The sequence below is a fragment of the Phoenix dactylifera genome, chromosome 4 (assembly GCF_051530095.1).
Source record: "Phoenix dactylifera cultivar Ajwa chromosome 4, Ajwa_hap1_PhDact_Kaust_v1.1, whole genome shotgun sequence".
NCBI lineage: Eukaryota > Viridiplantae > Streptophyta > Magnoliopsida > Arecales > Arecaceae > Phoenix > Phoenix dactylifera.
The window spans coordinates 46,057-69,367 of NC_143193.1; the positions used below are offsets into that span (position 1 = coordinate 46,057).

Sequence of the window (23,311 nt, forward strand, 5' to 3'; positions counted from 1 at the left end):
GGTAAATATACCACATCAGAGGGGCATCTTTGATTGGAGTCACGTGAGATGCTCGTGACAAAGCGCGTCGGTCTCGGTCCGTCGCTTAGACCCCTTTTCTTCGTTCCACGGCTCACCTTCCACCATTTGTTTCCCATCCTAGTCGCCGTCGCAGGTCTGGAAGACTGAGAAAGAAACTGGAGGAGGAGGAGGAGGAGGATGGCGAGCTGAGCCGAGGACAGGGGCTGGCTTTCGCTCCCTCCTCTTAGTCTTCCATCTACGTGCATCTTCTTTTCCCCTCTCTCTCCCTCCGTTATTTCTTGGGTAGGTAGGGAGCTGCTGTCCTGTCTCGGTGCGGCATCGCCGGGCGGGGGACGGGGGACGGGGACGGGGTTGGGATATGGCGAGGGCGCGCGTCCCGCTCGTCTTGCATCTGGCCTGCTTCACCTTCTTCTGCTGTATCGCCCGTCTCGTTGGGGCTCAAGGCTGTGAGTTCCCTCCTCTTCCGTTCTTTCGCTTACTTGCTCTCTGCCCTTCCCTTTTCCCGTCCGTGGATTCAAGTATTATCTCTCTCTCTCTCTCTCTCTCTCTCTCTCTCTCTCTCTCTCTCTCTCTCTCTCTCTCTCTCTCTCTGCGCCATCTGGTTGGTCATGCACAACTGTGCTGAATGTGCCGTCACTGGATAGCTTAAAGGAAATTGCGTAAAGGAAGAACGTTCTAATTGTTTATTACGTGTAGAACCTTTTTTGATATAGAGATCATGTATCCTAATAGCAGAAGCACGACTTCAAAATTTAGAAGGTGGTGAAGTAGGAGGGAAATAAATGAAAGGAAGAACTAGGGATTAGTAAAACCGAAACTAGGGTATCTATTTATGTCATGATTTAGTTGAGATATTTCTTTGTTTACTTTTCATAAGTGTTTTTATTTGTAGGAATCCTGTTCAATCCTAAGAAAACCATAGTCTTTTTATATATTAAAAAAAAAAAAATCCTACGGCTTTGCTAATCATTAGCTGTTTGCGCATAGCTTTCATTCAGATACTCACTCATCACACTTTTCAGCAATCTTGGGTGCTATTAATGGGGTTTTTAGTTGCTAATCTACATAGCAATATTGACGTGCAGCAGGCATAAGGTGTATCTTAACCGGATTGGCAATTGTTGTCATGGTCATCTCAGATGGACTTGTGGTGAAGACACAAGGGACTGATATATTCCAAGATCAAGCAAGTTTTATGTCAAGATGTGGTTCTGAATGTAGGTAGTCCTGAATGTGGGTAGTAAATTTTGTTTTTTTTCCTCTTTTCTTTTCCCTGGTGTGGCGGAGGAAGACAATCCTAAATGTTGGTAAAATAGAGAGAGTACTATTGACATCGTCAACCAAAGATTATGGGTTTCTTAAAATCCCCAAGTAGTGCCTCCGATTGCAAAACCATTCTTGGCCTGCAACAACATCCTTCATACTTCCAATAAGTAAATTAACATGTTATACTTGTCTATCAAATCAAAGTGTAGAAGTCGAGAAGCCCAACCATAGACAGAGGTGTACTAAATCAAGTTCTTTCTAGTCTTATCTTGAAAGTGTGAATTCAGAGAAGATATTTGTTTTTGCTTACTCTACGAGTTACAGGTTTCTTAAAATCTCCAAGTAGTGCCTCCGATTGCAAAACCATTCTTGGACTACAACGATATCCTTCATACTTCCAATAAGTAAATTAACATGTTATACTTGTCTACCAAATCAAAATGTAGAAGTCGAGAAGACCAACCATAGACAGAGGTTTACTAAATCAAGTTCTTTCTAATATTATCTTGAATGGGTGAATATTTTTCCTTACTCTATGAGTTACAGGTCAACATACTATTAGAAGTGGAGGTTCCTACTTTCTACATTTGTTTTCAGATTTACTGAAATTAGAGTGACATTGCATTTTCCACTATTGACGGTATACATATACGTGCCTCTTACATTGCCCCAAAACTAAGTGTTAAACAGATCTTTTTGGCATTATATTCTTCAATTCATGCTTCAGCATGACTGCTATCAAAATGCCAAGGATATTCGTACTTGATTGTTGAACATATTGTGCTATACATTATATAGCATATCATTCTCAATTAAAACTTTATATTTTCAATTATATATCCACATTTCATCAATAAATATCATGTAATGCATAGTAGTGAAGATTATTTCAGATACCTAACGTGATTTTATCAAAATAATTGAAATTTATTAATAAATGACAATAAGGTCATTATGCTCTTTTGAAGAAGTTAATTCCTGCAGGCATATTTGGCATGTACTATAACACATTTTGCTAAAAGTAAAAAAAGACATTCTTTAGGTTTTCCTTTCTGTCCTTTTTGAAAATTAGTGTTAGTGAATCTGGTAAGTTGAGATGCGCATGGAGGTGTGACACCCTTCTGGGTGTATATCTTCTGCTTTAGGAATTTGTTTAGCTAGAGACAGGATTTTATTTAACAATTATTCTTGAATTTCATGATAACTAAGTGACTTTAAAATCTGCAATGGACTTAAAAAAAGGAGAGTGATAAAAAAAATAAATGCCAAATGCAAACAAGCTTCCTATTTTCACAGTAAAGGATATGAAAAGAATACTGTTGTTGATTATGGTGCCCCTTCTCAAATACTCTGATTTGATTGTCCAGTAATAAATTTTAACATCACATTATAAATACTGCAATAAGTCCAACTTTGAGCCATAGGCAAAACATCCATATATAAAATTTTTTAGATGCTCAGAGTTATTTGGAAATGTGGTAGAAATTGGAAGAAAGATGAGAAAGTGTTTTAGATCTCGACAAGTAAGAGAGAGAGTAGTATTTAGTAAATATGTAAGAAATCTAGATTGGGCGACCATTTGTCAAGGTCTGGACACACGTCATGACTTGTTGGTGAAACTTGTCAAATGTTGCACATTTTTTTCATACCTTTCTCACAAGTTAGGGGAGATCTATGCTTATTCTGCTATTCTGCTTATTTATTTTCTTTTTTTTCCTACCTAACAAATTAGCTGAACTTAGACAAAAGAATGCAATTTTTTTATTACATAATGAGTTTAGTAAGAAAATATAAGCTATACATATAAGAAATCTTTGGAAACTTCAATAGCAGAAGTAATTCTGTTGGTGCATATATCAGAAATAATGTATTCGGTTGATTGTTATACTTTCAGTATCAAGGTTCGTCGTCTCGGTACTGGCTTCCGTACCGGTGCCACACTAGCATAGTATCGATACGGTATGGTACCGAATTTTTTTAAAGTACCGAGTATCGATACGCCACTCATACCGGATACCGGTACCGAACCGGTACGATACGATACGCTCCATACCGTCCAATTTGGGCTAGTATGGCATACCATGTTCAGTATAATATCCTCAGCAAGATGATCACAAAGGAAAAGCAGTCTCTAGCTGTCATAAGGATTTGTCACTAGAGGTGAGATCAGCCAACTTTCTAGTATACGTAAAATCCATGTAAAGTTCAATAGATAGGCATTGGATAATGGATATACTCCTTTGTTTAGTTTTATTGTAATTATGTAACAAGAGCTGAGCAAGTCTTTTATTCATAACACCAGCTTGATTTCTTTGTAGAATTAGTATTCATGTTAATAATCCATCCTAATGTGAAAACATAATTCTTAGGTTGCCATCGGTCTTCAAAATTCGATATTCTATAAGCATTTGTTCTTAGTAATATAAAATGTAACTCTTACTTGCAAATCCAAATTAATTTCTGCACTTGTTTGAACAATATAAGAGGTTAAAAGATGGATAATAACAACTATTATAGTTTTGTTAGCAATGGCAGTGAAATAGCAGCTATGTTTGGCTATAGATGGATATCAAGTACTGAGATCTTTGTAAACTTATGATCATAACGTGATTTTTGATTTCCTCAATGTTATTAAATCTCATAATATCAACAGGTAACTACAGTTTTAAATAAGATACTGCTAATTTGGATGGCAGTGCTTATTCTTGCATGTGTTCTCTTGTACCTGGATGGTGATTATTCTATCAATTATATTCATAACTTTAGTAAACTGAGGTGCTTAATATGCTCATAGTTTGTTCTTGTTTCTGGACAGCATATTGCCCTGTTGGTTGGAAAGCTGGTCCCAGTAAGAATAAATGCTTCATATATGTAGGAAGTTCCCTTCCTTGGGATAGGTCCGAGGTGCACTGTCGGGATCTTAATGGTCATTTGGCAGCACTCACGTCAGTTCAGGAGTTCAGTTTTGCTCAGTCTTTGTGTGCTGATAGTTTCAGAGGGTGTTGGGTTGGAGGAAGGGGCCACAATTCTTCTCTTGGTTTTGGTTGGAAATGGTCTGACAATGAGTCTCATTGGAATGAATCAGTTTTCCATGGGAAGCCATTTCATATCAACTGTACAAAAGCTTCATGCACCAGCATCAACCCAACTGATTCATGTACTTTGGTAACTAAGGATCATGTTGCCCTCGTTGGAGAAAGATGCAACACATCTCATAAACTTATTTGCATGATTGATCAGGGTATAGTCTGACCTACCAATTTATCTCCCTCTTGATATGGTATATCCAGTTCGATGTTCGTTTTTGTAAATCCTTGTCATTCTGCATCAAGTGAAAAGTAATTTCATTCATAAAGACGTAGTGTTTAAAAGTTTCTTTGAACTTTCATAGCATGTCACTTTTGCTTGTTGTAGCTTACGTTGGATAGATTGCATATCATTTATAAATAGTTCTGTTTGTCATGTTTTCCTTAGCATGGATGTGATTTGATGTATTTGTGCTGTAAAATTTTTACAAATGATAATTCTTACTTTGTACCAGAGAAGAAATGTCACCAAAAGCTCTGCCACAAAGAATATTTCATAATCCTTGCAGTTGTGAGTGGTTTGATTCTTTCAACCACTTTAGCAGTAGTGATATGGCTCCTTGTACACAGGAGGAGCAAGAAACGCAGACGATCACGCAAGGTACCTAGTCCTTCAGCAGCTGCATTAGTTCCTCCATCATGGAAAGTGTTTACCAATGAAGAGCTGAGATCAATTACAAAGAATTTTAGTGAAGGAAATCGACTTCTTGGAGACGCCAGGACAGGTGGAACATATAGTGGACTCTTGCCAGATGGGTCAAGGGTGGCAGTTAAGAGGCTGAAGAGGTCTAGCCTTCAAAGGAAAAAGGAGTTCTATTCTGAAATTGGAAGAGTCGCAAGGCTTCATCATCCTAATTTGGTGGCTGTAAAAGGTTGTTGCTATGATCATGGTGATCGCTATATTGTTTATGAGTTTGTTGCTAATGGGCCATTGGATAGATGGCTGCACCACATTCCCCGGGGGGGTAGGAGCTTGGACTGGGCAATGAGAATGAGAGTTGCCACAACTCTTGCTCAAGGAATTGCGTAAGTATGACTCTTAATTACAAATTTGAAACATGACCGCAATCCATCATATGTCCTCATATTTGTTTCTTGTAAGTTAAATCTTTTGAATGCGATATCTCTAGCCTATTTTTGATAAATTGATCCCTTAAAGCATACTTTTTCCAAGGGGCTTCTTTGAAAATTGATGGATAGTTCATCAGTAACAAGTTGAAAGAGGTGGAATTTTCATAACCATCAGGGCAAGAGACGAGATAAGGAATTTCGGGGGAGGGGGGGTGTTTGAAACATCTCCATTTAGGGAGATTGAGTAATTGGAGGTTAGGGAGAAAGGAGAACTGTTGAGAGAGGCCATTGAGTTTAGATTCTAGGATTAAAGGATTGGGATAATTGTCTAATGAACACAGCCTATATTTGGAAAAGAGTATTGGGTGGGTGAAACTATATGGGGCAAAATAGAGAATGCATTTAACACTAGAGAGTTGAGAAAGTGTCAACTGGTTGTGGGCATTGCTTTGAATCAAGACAATGTGGTTATTTGAATTTTTTTTTCAACATGAGGAAGTAATCCTTGTGATGTAAGACATCAAAGAGCTTGATAGATAGACTTTATAGTGAAAAAATGAAAGGGAGTATATTAGATGAGAGTGCTTGAAAATGAGAATTGAATGAGATTTCTCCATTACTTCATTTAAGTTGCTTCATGCTAGTGCTATATGGTCTAAATTCACCATGGCTTAGTAAAACCAATTCATGCTGTAGACTGATGCAATATTCACTTTGGTAAACAATCCAGATGTTTGTTTTGTGTTGTTTGTTTTGCTAATATATTTTCACATGTTCTTTAGGGTTCCTTACATGCAGTAATCATTTCCTAGTTTCTATATACTTTGACTAGAAATAAATTAGTTAGTGAGTTTTAAAGAGTCGCTCTCTGAGTACAAAAGAACATTTTTTGCCATCCTGAGTCCGATCATGCCAACTAATTTGTTCAAGTGACATTGAACCACTTCTATGATAAAAAGGACATCATATGCAAAAAAATTGGTTGACGGCCTGCCATAGAACTTTACAAAAATGCTCTTTAAACCTACATCCTCTTTTATGTATGCAATTGAATATTAGAATTTCAGTGTGAGCATTGTCAATGTTAGGGAAATTCAAAAATGCATTAAAGAAATAATATTCATAGCTACAATGTGAAATATCAGGTTATAATGAGAGAAATCTATCGATTATCCTGTTTTTTAAATTCTAAGTTAAACTTAGTTTATCTTCACTCAAAATCTCTCTTTTTTTCATTTTTGAATGAAATCAGCAAAAGTTGAAGAGAGCCAACCACCATAATTATGGTTTGCATCATTTTACCTTTGCTCTTACATTCTTAAAAATGGTTAGCTAAGAAGTAAGAATGGTGCAGCATTTTTATCCGTTAACATGAAAAGAAAATGAATTTGGTTATGTCATTACCCAGCATCTGCTTTGTTTTTTATTTTAATCAAGAATCTTGTTGGAAGGAAGAATTATATTTATAGCAATGTAGACTCTTGTTTGAAAATAAAATCGTCGTTATTGTATCGGAAATTGCTGAATTAGTAACCTTAGTATTTAAGAGGCTTGTAGTCTTGCACTGATTTCGAGCAAACTGGATATTTTTGCCCTTCAAATTTATTCTTTCTCCAATAAAATAATTATATATCCAAAGGAAAAACAATTTGTTGATCATATGTCACTGACGTGCAAGCTCCTACTAACATACAAGGAAGCCTTCCAATACATTGCAGCTGAAGATGACTAAGATGTATATCAGCCACAACTATCAAAATTTTATTACCAAGATAGTCTTTTCATAATCAACTCCCATGATATTCTAATTGTAACGACTGTTCATAAATTTATGATTTTTGCATCTACTTACTCTGTTCTACTTAAATGCAATCCTACCTGAGACCTAAGACTCAATCTCCATAGTTTATGTTTTACATAAGATCCAGTGGACTTCTAGATTTCTTAGATCAATCTAATCTAATAATCCTACCTATCCATCTTAAGTTGGCTTTTATTTGGAGAGCTTGTGCCTTGCTTGAGGTGTTCGTCCTTGAAGTGTAGATCCACAAGAAGAAATAATTAGAGAACCTAAATAAATAAGTCCGCACACATGTGCACACGCACACACATGCGCATAGCCACACACAGATACGCAAAAAAAAAAAAGGATGAATTAGTGATCAGAGAAAGGAGATTGACTAATTGGAGGTTAGGGAGAAAGGAGAACTGTTGAGAGAGGCCATTGAGTTTAGATTCTAGGATTAAAGGATTGGGATAATTGTCTAATGAACACAGCCTATATTTGGAAAAGAGTATTGGGTGGGTGAAACTATATGGGGCAAAATAGAGAATGCATTTAACACTAGAGAGTTGAGAAAGTGTCAACTGGTTGTGGGCATTGCTTTGAATCAAGACAATGTGGTTATTTGAATTTTTTTTTCAACATGAGGAAGTAATCCTTGTGATGTAAGACATCAAAGAGCTTGATAGATAGACTTTATAGTGAAAAAATGAAAGGGAGTATATTAGATGAGAGTGCTTGAAAATGAGAATTGAATGAGATTTCTCCATTACTTCATTTAAGTTGCTTCATGCTAGTGCTATATGGTCTAAATTCACCATGGCTTAGTAAAACCAATTCATGCTGTAGACTGATGCAATATTCACTTTGGTAAACAATCCAGATGTTTGTTTTGTGTTGTTTGTTTTGCTAATATATTTTCACATGTTCTTTAGGGTTCCTTACATGCAGTAATCATTTCCTAGTTTCTATATACTTTGACTAGAAATAAATTAGTTACTGAGTTTTAAAGAGTCACTCTCTGAGTACAAAAGAACATTTTTTGCTATCCTGAGTCCGATCATGCCAACTAATTTGTTCAAGTGACATTGAACCACTTCTGTGATAAAAAGGACATCATATGCAAAAAAATTGGTTGACGGTGTGCCATAGAACTTTACAAAAATGCTCTTTAAACCTACATCCTCTTTTATGTATGCAATTGAATATTAGAATTTCAGTGTGAGCATTGTCAATGTTAGGGAAATTCAAAAATGCATTAAAGAAATAATATTCATAGCTACAATGTGAAATATCAGGTTATAATGAGAAAAATCTATCGATTATCCTGTTTTTTAAATTCTAAGTTAAACTTAGTTTATCTTCACTCAAAATCTCTCTTTTTTTCATTTTTGAATGAAATCAGCAAAAGTTGAAGAGAGCCAACCACCATAATTATGGTTTGCATCATTTTACCTTTGCTCTTACATTCTTAAAAATGGTTAGCTAAGAAGTAAGAATGGTGCAGCATTTTTATCCGTTAACATGAAAAGAAAATGAATTTGGTTATGTCATTACCCAGCATCTGCTTTGTTTTTTATTTTAATCAAGAATCTTGTTGGAAGGAAGAATTATATTTATAGCAATGTAGACTCTTGTTTGAAAATAAAATCGGCGTTATTGTATCGGGAATTGCTGAATTAGTGACCTTAGTATTTAAGAGGCTTGTAGTCTTGCACTGATTTCAAGCAAACTGGATATTTTTGCCCTTCAAATTTATTCTTTCTCCAATAACATAATTATATATCCAAAAGAAAAACAATTTGTTGATCATATGTCACTGACGTCCAAGCTCCTACTAGCATACAAGGAAGCCTTCCAATACATTGCAGCTGAAGATGACTAAGATGTATATCAGCCACAACTATCAAATTTTTATTACCAAGATAGTCTTTTCATAATCAACTCCCATGATATTCTAATTGTAACGACTGTTCATAAATTTATGATTTTTTAATGAAATTTATTTGCTGTAGATCGATTTCTTACAAACAGTTTTTTAAAACCCTCAGTCAAAATAAATCAAAATAAAATATGAAAATATGGAACTTCCTAAAAGGTTTTGTTTTTTGGGGGGGGGGGGGGATTATATACATGGGTTGTTCATTTCCATCCACTCTTTTTGCATCTACTTACTCTGTTCTACTTAAATGCAATCCTACCTGAGACCTAAGACTCAATCTCCATAGTTTATGTTTTACATAAGATCCAGTGGACTTCTAGATTTCTTAGATCAATCTAATCTAATAATCCTACCTATCCATCTTAAGTTGGCTTTTATTTGGGGAGCTTGTGCCTTGCTTGAGGTGTTCGTCCTTGAAGTGTAGATCCACAAGAAGAAATAATTAGAGAACCTAAATAAATAAGTCCGCACACATGTGCACACGCACACACATGCGCATAGCCACACACAGATACAAAAAAAAAAAAGGATGAATTAGTGATCAGAGAGATAAGTTCCCTGAACTGCTATTTGGATAGCCCTTTTTACAGAAAGAAAACTATAACCTTGACCTTGGCCAACAAAAATTCTCCCAATTATATGGGTTGCCTTTATGGATCAAGGCCTGATCTACTGCTACTAAAAGTTTATGACCAACTTTGAACTTGATACTAATTTCCTACGAGGATTTGTACCAGTTTCCCTGCTAAGAGAACCTGGGCAAAAAGGGAACTGACAGCTAAACTTGAAAGGCTAGCCGGCATGTCAAGAGACCTAGCTTATTATTTCAGCAGTCAAGCTCATGTAACGGCGCAGCAACCCTTCAAATTTCAATGTATGAGAGGAAAGAAGGCAAGGTCAATTATGGGGTGCCACATCCATCTCATGGGCACTAGTTAAGATTAAAGCTTTAGGAGCACAATTTCCACCTTACTGACTGATTCGAAGCCCAGACATTTTAAAGTATTAGATTCATAAGGTCACTTTCTAATATTGATTGAAATTCTAATATATTAAACATGTATATACTGAAGAATGTATTGACTTTAGCTTGTAAGGTATTAAAGTTGTAGAAGAAGTCTGCGACCACCCATTTGGTTTGCATATGGACTTGAATGAATGTTGGAAATTTAAAAAGTACTTTTTTATCTTTGGCTTTTGCATTTGTTGCTTGGTGTTGCTTGAGAAGTCATCTTGAAACTGTTTATTAATTGAATGATCCATGATATTAAGTTTAATGATTTGTTTTTTCTTGTTGACATTTGGACAAGATTATGTTCCAGTTTTGCGTGGTTGAGTCAAATTCAAACTGCTCTTCTCCACATTGTTAAGGCAATTACTGGGACTGGTTTTATTCAAGCTGGTGATATGCAAGTATCTCACCAGATCAGCGCACGCTTTTGTTTGTTGTAGTTTTCAGCATGTAATAAACTAAGAATTGTAAATTGTTGCATGCTCAAATTTAGGTTCCTGCATGACAAGGTGAAACCGCATGTGGTACACCGGGATATCCGTGCTAGCAATGTACTTCTTGATGAAGACTTCGGATCACATCTCATGGGGGTAGGCCTGTCCAAGTTTGTACCGTGGGAAGTTATGCACGAGAGGACTGTGATGGCGGGAACATATGGATATCTTGCTCCGGAGTTTGTATACAGAAATGAGCTGACAACAAAGAGTGATGTGTATAGTTTCGGGGTACTGCTTCTGGAGATCATCAGTGGCCGTCGGCCAGCACAGGCTGTTGAATCTGTGGGTCGGCAGACTATTTTTGAATGGGCAACTCCTCTGGTTCAAACTCATAGGTATGTGGAGCTTCTTGATCCCCTCATCTCAGACATTCCTGAGGTTGGGGTTATACAAAAGGTGGTGGATCTCGTGTATGCCTGCACCCAACATGTCCCATCCGTGCGACCAAGGATGTCACATGTGGTCCATCAACTGCAGCAGATAGGATTGAAAGCTGCATCAGAGCAGCCAAGGAGTGGGACAAGCACTAACGCCACCTCCCCAGTGTTGCCATTTGAGGTGGAGACAGCCCGGTGAGCTTTGTATGCATGGCTTTCCTGTATCTTTTAATGTGGATTAAATGGTAATGTCTTGTTTGTGAAGTATCAACAGTTGAATCAGTTGTTTTGTACTGGGGTAATTGGAAAGGAACATTGCAAGCGAGATGCATATTTGTAACATCCAGGCTAGAAATTATGGAAGGGCAGCTGTATTCGACAGCTTCTTTATATACTTCTAACAGGTTTTAGAGTGTTGCTGACCCATGTACCCTTTTTCGGTTATCCTATTTCTTCTCGTCTCATATGTCCACGATGTCTACTTCAATAGTTAAGTGTGACAGCGTCCTGCTTCATGTTGTACCCCCGGTATAATTTTGCCCATATAATCTGGTTTTTCTCTTTTATGGGTCCCATCATCTTACTTTGTGTGTATTTGGTTGCCCAAATAGGAAGTTGAAGAGAGTAAAGTTGTCATTCCCAGCAACCAACTCCACTTCTGGAAGAACTCTATTCCAATAAACACGCTTTCAATGAAAATAAATGTCAATATAAGCCTTCACATCCTCAATAAATGTCAATATAAACCTTCACATCCACAAACTCTCAGAGGCATTACCTTTTCTTGCCTCCTTTTCTCCCCAAAGCATTCTTTTTTGGTTTGAGAAGAATCCTTACATGATTCCTTTCACAATTTGCCTGGACTCGAATCTTGTTTAGCATTGGTCAGATTGGATTGCTGTTGTATCTTTTGCACAAAGAGGGATTCGTCTTCCTTGCACCCATCCATCGTCGGATCACTTACCACATAGATCTCAAAGCACTTTGAGTCCATCATTCATCCACTAGCACAGTTTTCAAAGTGAGCAGTGGATGATCTAATGATGGATTTGCGAAGGTTATACAACTACGATGGGGCCAAATTAGGGTGGATCATAAATTAGCATCCCTTATGTCAAATGTCTCTGTACCTGCGACAGCGTTTGAGAAAGGAGTGGATTTAGATGCAAAGGTGATAGAACTGGGGATTGCTGGCTCTCTTCATCTTTAATCACCTGCTCATACATCTTCCTGGTTCCTTTTCTATATTTTTTCTCTCTTCATATCTACCCCTACTCTTATGGGATCCGTTGAATGACTAACCAATGCAAGCGAGAGGAAAGCGAAGCGGTACTATGAGAGTGCAACTTGATCTCCGTGCCTACTCTAAACTTTGGATTGAGAGCTTTGGAGAGAGACAATTCAGGTTGAAATAGACTCAAGAATTATTGCAATAGTTATGCAAGCCCATCAAGTAGGCGAGTCATATTCAAATATCACTCAATGCGGTAGAATTGATTCGAATTACCCTTCCAAAGTGCTCCACCATAGACAACCCAAAGCAGCACTATTCGCTTCACGATAGACATGCCTAGCCACCCAAAGAAACTCTCTCACACTTCTGCAGATATTAAGCAAGAGTGGGTAAGTAGCACCAAACACTATCTAACTCTAGATCCAACCAATCACCATTGCTCAATCTCCTTCGATAACCATGTGGTCAGCCCTCAAAACCTGCCTTGCATAGGTAATTCCTTCCAGACTATCCTCAACTCCGCTCTTGGAACTGAGTATCGAAGATTGGCGACTCGTCCGCTGCAATCAGCCTAGAGTCCGAACACCCAAGGGTTTGTTTTCAAATCTGTGTTATTGCAACCATTCTGCTGAATGCTGGAATAATATGTCTTAATAGAGTTATTAGTATACTCTAAGATTGTTATAGAGTTGCTATCACCTTGTATATACTATTGTACACAAGCAATTTATATACAAGTTAATATACAGCGATTTCATCTTTTTCTTCCTCTATTTTAATATACAGAGATTTCATCTTTTTCTTCCTCCTTTATTTTCTTTCGCTTAACATGGTATTAGAGCATTAACCTTTGTTCCTACTCTTCCATCCTCTTCTAAGATTGAACCATTATGTCATTCTCCCAGGATAAGAGCACTTTCTTCTCATCTTCATGGCTATTTGTTTCTCTATCGTTAATTCTCTTTAAGAACTTCGCACTTTTCGCAAGACAAGTTCTGATCTTCTTTAGCAACAAGCAATAGCAAAAGAACTACATGCCTTGGAGAAAACCAATACTTGGGATCAAGTTTATTTACTTCATAACAAATCTCTGGTGGGAAACATATGAGTTTATGAAATCAAAACCCAATTAGATAGTTCAGCTAAGTATTATAAAGCTCATCTTGTTGCGAAAGAGTTTACATAGGAGTATGGCATTGACCATATGAAAATATTTGCTCCAGTTACTCGACTAACACAGTTTATGAGCCTTATTGATGTTGCCGCTGCTAAGCAATGACCATTTTTTAGATGGATATCAAAAATACCTTCCTCAATGGTGATTTTTTAATAAAAAGGTACATGCAGCCACCATAGAGTTATCCTCATCCACCTAATAAGATATGTTGGCTTTATCATATTTTATACAGTCTTGAGCAAGCTCCTCATGCATGGTTTGCAAATTTCAGTGCTCTTATCTCTCGATTTGATTTCGCTCACAGTTTTTATGATTTTGCTCTTTTCATTCACAACTTGCTAAGGGTCTCACCTTACTATGACTCCTAGATAGATAACATGATTACAACCGAGGGTGATCTCACTAGCATTCATGATCTCAAATAGTATCTTAATCAACAATGTGATATGAAAAACTTAGAGGCATTGAGTTATTTCTTAGACCTTGAGGTTGCATCTAGCTCTAATGGGTATTATTTATCATAAGCCAAGTACACATTTGATCTCATTTGTAGAGCAGGAATGAAAGATAGCAAGATCACTTCTACACCTTTTGAGACTCATACCAAATTAACACCCACCGATGAAACTCCTCTTTTTAATGGTACTTGTTAGAGACAACTAATTGATGGTCTTGTATATCTCACGGTTACTCGTCCTAACATAGCTTATATTGTTCATATCATCAGTCCAGTTATGGTAGCTCCTTGATCCACTTATTATGCTATTGTTTTGCATGTTCTATGCTATTTAAAAGGGTACTCTTTTTCATGGCTTGTATTTTATTACCAATTTCTTCTTGTACTTGAGTGCTTACACTGATGCTGATTGGGCTACTTATACTAATGATAGATTCTCTACTACATGCTATTGTTTCCTTTTGGATGACTCTTCTAGCTCTTGTATATGCAGGCTATTATCTCCAATTCATGTACCGAGGTTGAATACAGAATTGTTGTCGATGCTACTAATAACTTCTTTAGCTCAAATGGTTACTAGAAGGTGTAGAAGTTGCTCATCATAGTGCTATCACTTTTTACTGTGATAGTCAAGGTGCCATTCAGAATACTTATAATGATATTTTTCATGATCATACTAAATATTTTGAAATTGATTGTCACGTCATTCACCAACATATTCGCCATGGTACCGCATACCTTCGCTCTATTTTCTTTGTTGACTAAATTGTAGATATCTTTACTAAGGCACATCCATCCAAATATTTTCAAGGCTTAGTTTCCAAACTCAAGTTAGCTTCCACCATACCATCTTGAGTTTGAGAGAAAAGTGCCAACGTAACCAACTGATAATATTAATAGAGTTGTTATTAAGCTTAAAGTCTATTATAGTTAGACATATATATACACCCAGTACATATTATTGTGTAAAAGTAATTCATATATAATTCAATATACAAAGATTTCATCTTCTCCTTCCTCCCTTATTTTCCTTCTCTTAACATATGCAATAAAAGAAAAGGAAAAAGACAAGGTATTTTTATGTGCTTACTGAAGAGTCATCCATTCCAATACAATTGCAAAGGATACAATGTTCACAAAAATTATTATGTATAAAAATTGCTAAAAGTCGCCTATTTCGATCACCGATTAAATTACTGCTCTCACGTGGAAGTTGTTGATTGATTAAATGGTACCATACTAATATCTATTGCCACATAGGACTGGTGAACCCAAGAAATGATTAAAGCAAGCAATATATGGCAGTATTAGTAACACCCTCCCCAATTTATTTGCTAAAATATGACAAAAATTAGCTTCCAAAAAGATGCATGACAAAAACTTAATCTATCATTCATTCTTCTTTTTTAACAATAATTTCTATCCTTTCTTTTGCCCCTGTTCATGTTGCCTTATATATAGTTAACACCTTCTCCAATTCATTTGCTAAAGTAAAACGAAAGCTAGTTTCCAAAATGATGTATCACAAAAATTTAATCTATTTCTTCTTTTTACAAGAATTTTCATCCTTTCTTTTTGCATAGACTTAGCAACTTTCTAAGTTTAGTTATATTTGACTTTAGCAATTTCAGGACAATCTTTAAGAGGGCAAGCCTTGGTGCAATAGTTTGGTTTCTCATTGTGACCTATGTGTCATGGTTCAAAATATGAATATAGCCCCTTCTCACCTAGAGGTAATGCTGCATATATCTAACCCTTATCAAACCCTACAATGGTGAGAACCTTATGCACTTAGATTTCTTTTTAATTCCAATACAGGTTTTAGCTGTTCATTTCCTTGCAAACCTCTGTTCATGTTGCCTTACATAAATTCCATCTACTTCTACCTCAATTGTAATTGAGGCCACCCTGTCCTGACAAGCTATTGAGTAAACTTTCTTATAAGTTCTTCTAGGGCAAAATTCATCTAGCTCTCTTGCAGGATTGTATTCAATTATCTCAATAGTGACAATAGGTTCTAATGGTTGCCTTTTACTTTCCCAACGATATCTTTGTCAAACCTAGAATCAACATAAACTGCCACGACAGTTGATTCACCAGCATCCCCAAGAACCTGGATCCAAATGAACTAGTATCTTTTTACACATAATTGAGACAAATGTATACCTACCAAGGAAGCACAAGGCTCTATCAAAGGCAACACTCAGCAAATTAAGAGCTAAGTATTTTGGTCCTTATCAAGTTTTGGAGAAGTGTGGGCAGCTTGCTTACAAATTTGATTTGCTAACTGGAGTTCTCATCCATCCGGTTTTCCATGTCTCATGGCTTAAAAGAAGAATTGGGGATCCAAGCAAGGTGGTCAATGATTGGCCAATGATGGATGAAGAAGGAAGGGTGAATGTTCAGCCAAGTAAGGTATTAAAATACCGACAAGTGAGGAAAGGAGGTCAAGTCCGAACCAAAGGTTTGGTGCAATAGAAGGGACTTACAGCTGAAGATGCCACATGGGAAAACATCCAAGTTCTTAAGGAGCAATTTTCAAAGCTGGACCTTGAGGACAAGGTCGGTTTTGTAGGGGGCAGGAATGATGAAGATAAGGTAGGTTTTGCTTGGATGGAGGCTTACAAGGACCCAATGCAATTGGGTTTGAGCCCACTTTGAAAGGAGGTGTACAAAGCACAAAGGACTAGCAAGGAGGCATGGCACATGGGGAGAAGCATGGCATGGAGCATGGCATGTGGCTTCCTAAATCTTAGGGGGAGCAATCAGCCATTTGAATTTAAATTAAAAAGCATGTGGATGAGCCATTTGAATTTAAAGACATGTGCATGGGCTTGAAGGTTGACTTGGTCATCCCTTAAAAGAAGGAGGATCTTTAGGCTTTAGAATTGTTGTCTTGAATTTGAAATTTGAGTTTGAATTGTCTTTCATATGAAGAGATGGTTGAGATTCTTAGGGAGTCCTATAAATAAGCCTCTCATGTAATTTGAAAGGATAGTTTGAATAAATAAAAAAATTCTAGACATTAGCCCTAAACCGACCCATGGAAATATGTGCTAGCTGGAGCTAGTCCTATCTCCAAATTCTACCGCCATTCTTTGATTTTTAGTGCTGCCCCGAGGTGGTCCATTAATCCCATCCATCCATCACGCCATCAAGCCCTAACCAGCCATCCTACCATGAGCATTCATCCAACACTTTGGTGCATCCTAGCCACCCAATGCACCATCAACATATCACCCACCATCCATCGTTTGAGGGCTTCCATTACTTTGACGATATCCTTATTTACAGTATTTTGTTTTTTGTGCTTAGCTAGTTGACACGTGCGACACTGTCCCACAATTTTAGCAACATCCCGTTTCAAACTTGGCCAAAAAAATTGACGTTCAACTTCTTCTATGGTCTTATCACGGCCAAAATGTCCAGCGAGACCACCGGCATGTACTTCCCATATCAAGAAATCGCGCACGGAAGTGCGTGGAATGCAGAGCTTGGAAGCTTTGAACAAGTACCCGTCTTGTAGATAAACACCATCAATCAAAGGTCCTTGTCCATCAGCAAGGGCATTATAGAGTTGGCCAAAATCTGGGCAAGACAAGTAATCGAGCTTAAGTCTATCAAAACCGGTGATGGAAACAGACATGGCGGACAACAGAGTTACTCGACGACTTAACGCATCAGCAGCTTTGTTCGCAGCACCTGACATATGCTTGAGGACAAAAGTGTAATCCTGGAGGAACTGAACCCACTTGGCATGTCGATGATTAAGTTTTTTCTGGGAATTAAGAAAACGAAGTGCTTCATGGTCAGAATAGAGAACAAATTCATTAGGAAGGAGATAATGTCGCCAATACCGTAGGGCCTGGACTATGGCATAAAATTCTTTGTCATAGGTGGAATATCTTTGTCTAGCCTCATTCAGCTTTTCACTAAAATAGGCTATAGGATGACGTTCTTGACTAAGCACACCACCTATTCCTAAGCCAGATGCATCACATTCTACCTCAAAAACTTTGTTAAAATCAGGGAGTCGCATAACTGGCGCTTCCGTCATTTTTTTCTTAATGTCATTAAATGCTTTAGCGGCTGCGCGTGTCCACTGAAAATCACCTCGTTTAAGACAATCAGTGATAGGTGACATAAGTGTACTGAAGCCCTTAATGAAACGACGGTAAAATGTGGCCAGGCCGTGAAAACTACGGATGTCAGTAATATTCTTAGGTTCAGGCCATTCAACAATTGCGGTGATTTTCGCAGGGTCAGCAGATAAACCCTCAGAGGAGACTATATACCCTAAGAAGTTTACGTGAGTAGTGAAAAATGAACACTTCTTAAGGTTAGCATAGAGGCTCTCGTTGCGTAAAGTCGTACGAACTTGCCTTAAATGGCCTAAATGTTGCTCCTTAGTTTGACTATAAATAAGGATATCGTCAAAGTACACGACTAAAAATTTGCCCATAAAAGGTCGGAGTACTTGAGTCATCACTCGCATAAATGTACTTGGAGCGTTTGAGAGGCCGAAAGGCATTACCAGCCACTCATAGAGGCCATCTTTTGTCTTGAAGGCTGTCTTCCATTCATCTCCTGGACGAATCCGGATTTGATGGTAGCCACTTTTTAAGTCAATCTTGGAGAAAATCGAGGCACCTGCCATCATATCCAGCATATCGTCGAGCCGGGGAATAGAAAAACGGTATTTGACCGTGATTCTATTAATAGCCCGACTGTCTACACACATTCGCCAAGTCCCATCCTTTTTTGGAGTAAGAAGGGCAGGTACGGCACAAGGACTTAGACTCTCTCGAATAAATCCCTTTTGTAGAAGCTCGTTAATTTGCTTTAGGAGCTCTGCATGATCAGAAGGGTTCATCCGATAATGGGGCAGGTTAGGAAGGGTAGCTCCCGGGACTAGATCAATGGCGTGCTGAATATCACGCAAAAGGGGTAAATGATCTGGAAGGTCTTCAGGAAAAACTTCTTTGAACTCCTCGAGAATAGCGAGGGATTCAGCCGATAATGTGCTTTTAAGATGTGGCTGAAGTTCTTTAATTAGCAGGGCAAACACCGGAGAGTCCTTAAAGACGTTCCTCTCAAATTCCGTGGGGTTAAGGATATGCAGTTCCTTCCCCTTTGAGTTACTCTTGTCCGTACTCTTATTTAGCGTTTTGGGCCGTAAAGGATTAAGCTTAATCTTTTTACCCTGGAATACAAAGGAGCAAGAGTTAGTTCGACCGTAGATGGTGACATCGAGATCGAACAACCAAGGCCTACCTAATATCAGATGACCTACGTCCATTGGGAGTACGTCACACCAGACAGTGTCTTTATAAGAGAGGATTTGAATAGGTACAAGACACCGTTCCTTAATGTGAATGGACGACGTGTCGATCCAGGAGACCTTATAAGGTTCAGGTTGGGACACAGGAGTCAGACCCAAGCAGGCGACAATGCTGGAAGATATCGCATTAATGCAGCTCCCGCTATCAATGATAACTTTACAATCTTTTTCGCCGTATTTAATGTAAGTGTGGAAAATTGAGGTTCGTCTCCAGTCATCAGTCTCTTTAGGCTGGGTAATTGCACACCTTACTACATTTATAGTGGATTGATCAGGTTCGTGGGCAATTTTCTGGGGGTTAGGTCGGAGACAGCCTAAAAATTGTGATATCGTCAAAGTACACGACTAAAAATTTGCCCATAAAAGGTCGGAGTACTTGAGTCATCACTCGCATAAATGTACTTGGAGCGTTTGAGAGGCCGAAAGGCATTACCAGCCACTCATAGAGGCCATCTTTTGTCTTGAAGGCTGTCTTCCATTCATCTCCTGGACGAATCCGGATTTGATGGTAGCCACTTTTTAAGTCAATCTTGGAGAAAATCGAGGCACCTGCCATCATATCCAGCATATCGTCGAGCCGGAGAATAGGAAAACGGTATTTGACCGTGATTCTATTAATAGCCCGACTGTCTACACACATTCGCCAAGTCCCATCCTTTTTTGGAGTAAGAAGGGCAGGTACGGCACAAGGACTTAGACTCTCTCGAATAAATCCCTTTTGTAGAAGCTCGTTAATTTGCTTTAGGCGCTCTGCATGATCAGAAGGGTTCATCCGATAATGGGGCAGGTTAGGAAGGGTAGCTCCCGGGACTAGATCAATGGCGTGCTAAATATCACGCAAAGGGGATAAATGATCTGGAAGGTCTTCAGGAAAAACTTCTTTGAACTCCTCGAGAATAGCGAGGGATTCAGCCGATAATGTGCTTTTAAGATGTGGCTGAAGTTCTTTAACTAGCAGGGCAAACACCGGAGAGTCCTTAAAGACGTTCCTCTCAAATTCCGTGGGGTTAAGGATATGTAGTTCCTTCCCCTTTGAGTTACTCTTGTCCGTACTCTTATTTAGCGTTTTGGGCCGTAAAGGATTAAGCTTAATCTTTTTACCCTGGAATACAAAGGAGCAAGAGTTAGTTCGACCGTAGATGGTGACATCGAGATCGAACAACCAAGGCCTACCTAATATCAGATGACCTACGTCCATTGGGAGTACGTCACACCAGACAGTGTCTTTATAAGAGAGGATTTGAATAGGTACAAGACACCGTTCCTTAATGTGAATGGACGACGTGTCGATCCAGGAGACCTTATAAGGTTGAGGTTGGGACACAGGAGTCAGACCCAAGCGGGCGACAATGCTGGAAGATATCGCATTAATGCAGCTCCCGCTATCAATGATAACTTTACAATCTTTTTCGCCACATTTAATGTAAGTGTGGAAAATTGAGGTTCGTCTCCAGTCATCAGTCTCTTTAGGCTGGGTAATTGCACACCTTACTACATTTATAGTGGATTGATCAGGTTCGTGGGCAATTTTCTGGGGGTTAGGTCGGAGACAGCCTAAAAATTGTGATTCTTCCTCAGTTTCGTCTTCGACATCGTGAATATCATCTAAATTAGGCTCATAAATTTGTTCCTCCAAATTATCTATGTCATCCTTCTGTTCATGTGTGTCAATAACTAGGGTCGGATTTGCACATTGGGAGGCAACATGACCAAACCCTTGGCATTTAAAGCACTGAATTCGTGAGCTTGGTTTTGGAGGTTCACCTAAAATTCCTTTGCCTTTAATATCTCGGTTTTGGATAGGTGGAGAAGAAAAGGGTTTAGGAGGGACAGAACCGACTGGGGGTCTGGGTCCAGATGGTTGGGCACTAGTGGGGACCCGCCTGGTGTCAGGGCGCCTAGCAAACATAGATTTGGAGAATTGTTCATAATTTTGCACAAATGTATAGGCTTGGTCTAAGGTGGACACTTCACGAAGGACAAGTTCTTTCCTAAGCTCATCATTTAGGCCTCGTCGAAATCGGCTCAAGATCATACGTTCATCTTCAGCTACATTACTACGCATCATAAATTCATCAAATTGGGCGATGTATTCAGTAGCTGTGCGACTACCTTGTCTTAAATTGTTCCATCGATCTAAGAGGTCAGATTGATAACTTAATGGAAGGTATTTTTCTTTTAATTTTTCTTTCATCTCTACCCAATCGGTAATAGCAGGTTGATGTCTCCTGGCTAACAGTTGTTCGGTGTTTTGCCAAAACAACTTAGCTCGACCAAGGAGTTTCATTCTAGCGAATCGGACCTTTTTCTCCTCCGACAGATTGTACCACTCAAAGAAGTGATCCATTTCGTGTAGCCAATCGGAGAAGACCTTCGGATCAAGACGACCATCGAAAGTGGGGGCTTCAATCCTAATGCCTCGCATTACATCTTCATCAGGGTTACGAGGCTCTCTAGATTCTACGGTATGTCGGTGACCTCTATCAACAGGAGGATTGGGACCAGGTCCTCTAGGGCGAGGATAGGCATAATGGTGACCTGGAACAGACCTATGATCAAAGTTGCCCTGCCGAACCGAACCTTGTTGTTCTAGGATTTGTTCGAGGGTATCGTCCTCATCAAGACCCGGTAAATGGGGAGTACTAACCTTTTGGGATTCAATAACCCTTTGAAGTGAAGCCTCAATTGAATCGAGTCGAGCATTAACCTGGGTGGACATTGTGGTTAGGTCATGAATTTGGGCGTTGTTTGCTTGGACTTGGGCATTCGTATTTTGGACTTGATCATTAGTGTCGTGGATAGCTTTTAATAGGGCTTCAATTTTGGAATCCATGTCTAGGGGGACTCAAGATGAGATGCGACACGACCACTACGTAGATGCATAAAATGAATGACAAAATGTATGAGCCGACCAACTATAAAGGTTCCTAAGTAGACCTAATGCATGAAATGAATTCACAATTGCAAAGTAAATGCTCAATATAAACTAAAACTACTCCCTAGCAAATAGTTATTGCAAACTGAAAATTAATATAATACACAGGCCAACAAGTAGCTGCAAACAAGTAGTACCAAGTTCTCGGACTATGCAAGGTGTCACGGAGCCACATATGTCTCCTCGCTTTGATCTAGCTCCACAGTTAATATTAAAGAAATGTGACTACTAGGGTTTCTGGTTGTCTTGTGGATGTATATGGTTGCATGTGTCGGAATATGTGGAACTAATCACCAAGCACAAAATTTGATAATTAATGCCAACTTAAATGAACAAATGTAACCTGCGGGGAGGGGAAACAGAGTTGACCCAAACCAGATAGTGGCCTGTGCTTGCAGAAGACGTCCAAGCTGAGATGATGCTGGGAAGAAGGTCACGAGCATTGCAGGGTCCGGTGGAGGTGGTCGGAGCAACTGATGGCAGGGACAGTTGGAGCGGTCTACGGTGATGGCTGTCAGAGCCGACGGTGGTGGTGCAGCAGTCGACGGCGGCGACGGCAACGCGGCGGCGCAGCGGTGAGAGCAACCCGGTGGCGCGGCGGTGCGGCAGCAACTTAGCAGCGGCGAGCGGCAGTAAAGAAGTGCAGGGGCAGCGCGCAGCGCAGGGGTGCAGCAGCAGGCGTGGCAGCGGCGGTGGGGAGCGAGCGGGGAGCGCTGACAGCAGTGGAAGGCCGAAGTTGACGGTGGTTGGAGGGCGAAAAACGGTGGTGGTGGTGGACTCGGCCGGACCGATGAATGCCGGCTGAGTGACACAACTATGGTAGAGGAAAGAAACGGAAGATGTGGTGACGCGGAAGAATTGATGGCGGCAGCGGTGGCGGTGGGCGGAGGTGTTGACGGCGGAGAGGAAGCGGTGTGGGGTTGACGGGGGACGGTGGTCGGAAGAGAAGAAGAAAACGAAACCAGGGAATCGGGAAAATAAAGAAGGAAGGAGGAAACCTCCCGCACGTGCGCGACTTACGCGTCACGTGCGTCAACCAGTTTTTTTTTTTTTTTTTTTTTAACTCAAGTCGGGTTGTCGGGTTATCGGGTTAACAGACCCAACCCACTAGG

At 39.3% G+C, this 23,311-nt stretch overlaps 1 protein-coding gene across 3 annotated transcripts; it reads left to right on the forward strand.

Moving 5' to 3' along the window:
* The first annotated feature begins 106 nt into the window (after positions 1-106).
* On the forward strand, positions 107-11,449 carry LOC103722321 (protein kinase family protein / C-type lectin domain-containing protein). 3 transcript variants are annotated; one of them, XM_088719398.2, is made up of 5 exons: positions 115-467; positions 4,103-4,528; positions 4,829-5,399; positions 10,480-10,578; positions 10,675-11,449. In XM_088719398.2, exons 1-5 carry the CDS (start codon positions 380-382, stop codon positions 11,252-11,254), a joined length of 1,764 nt encoding a protein of 587 aa, XP_088575524.1. In that variant the 5' UTR covers positions 115-379; the 3' UTR covers positions 11,255-11,449. The 3 variants fall into 3 exon arrangements, with proteins under 3 accessions (XP_008811054.1, XP_088575524.1, XP_026666273.1); XM_026810472.4 differs by having other exon boundaries at positions 10,492-10,578; XM_008812832.6 differs by lacking the exon at positions 10,480-10,578 and having other exon boundaries at positions 107-467.
* Positions 11,450-23,311: the final 11,862 nt, after the last annotated feature.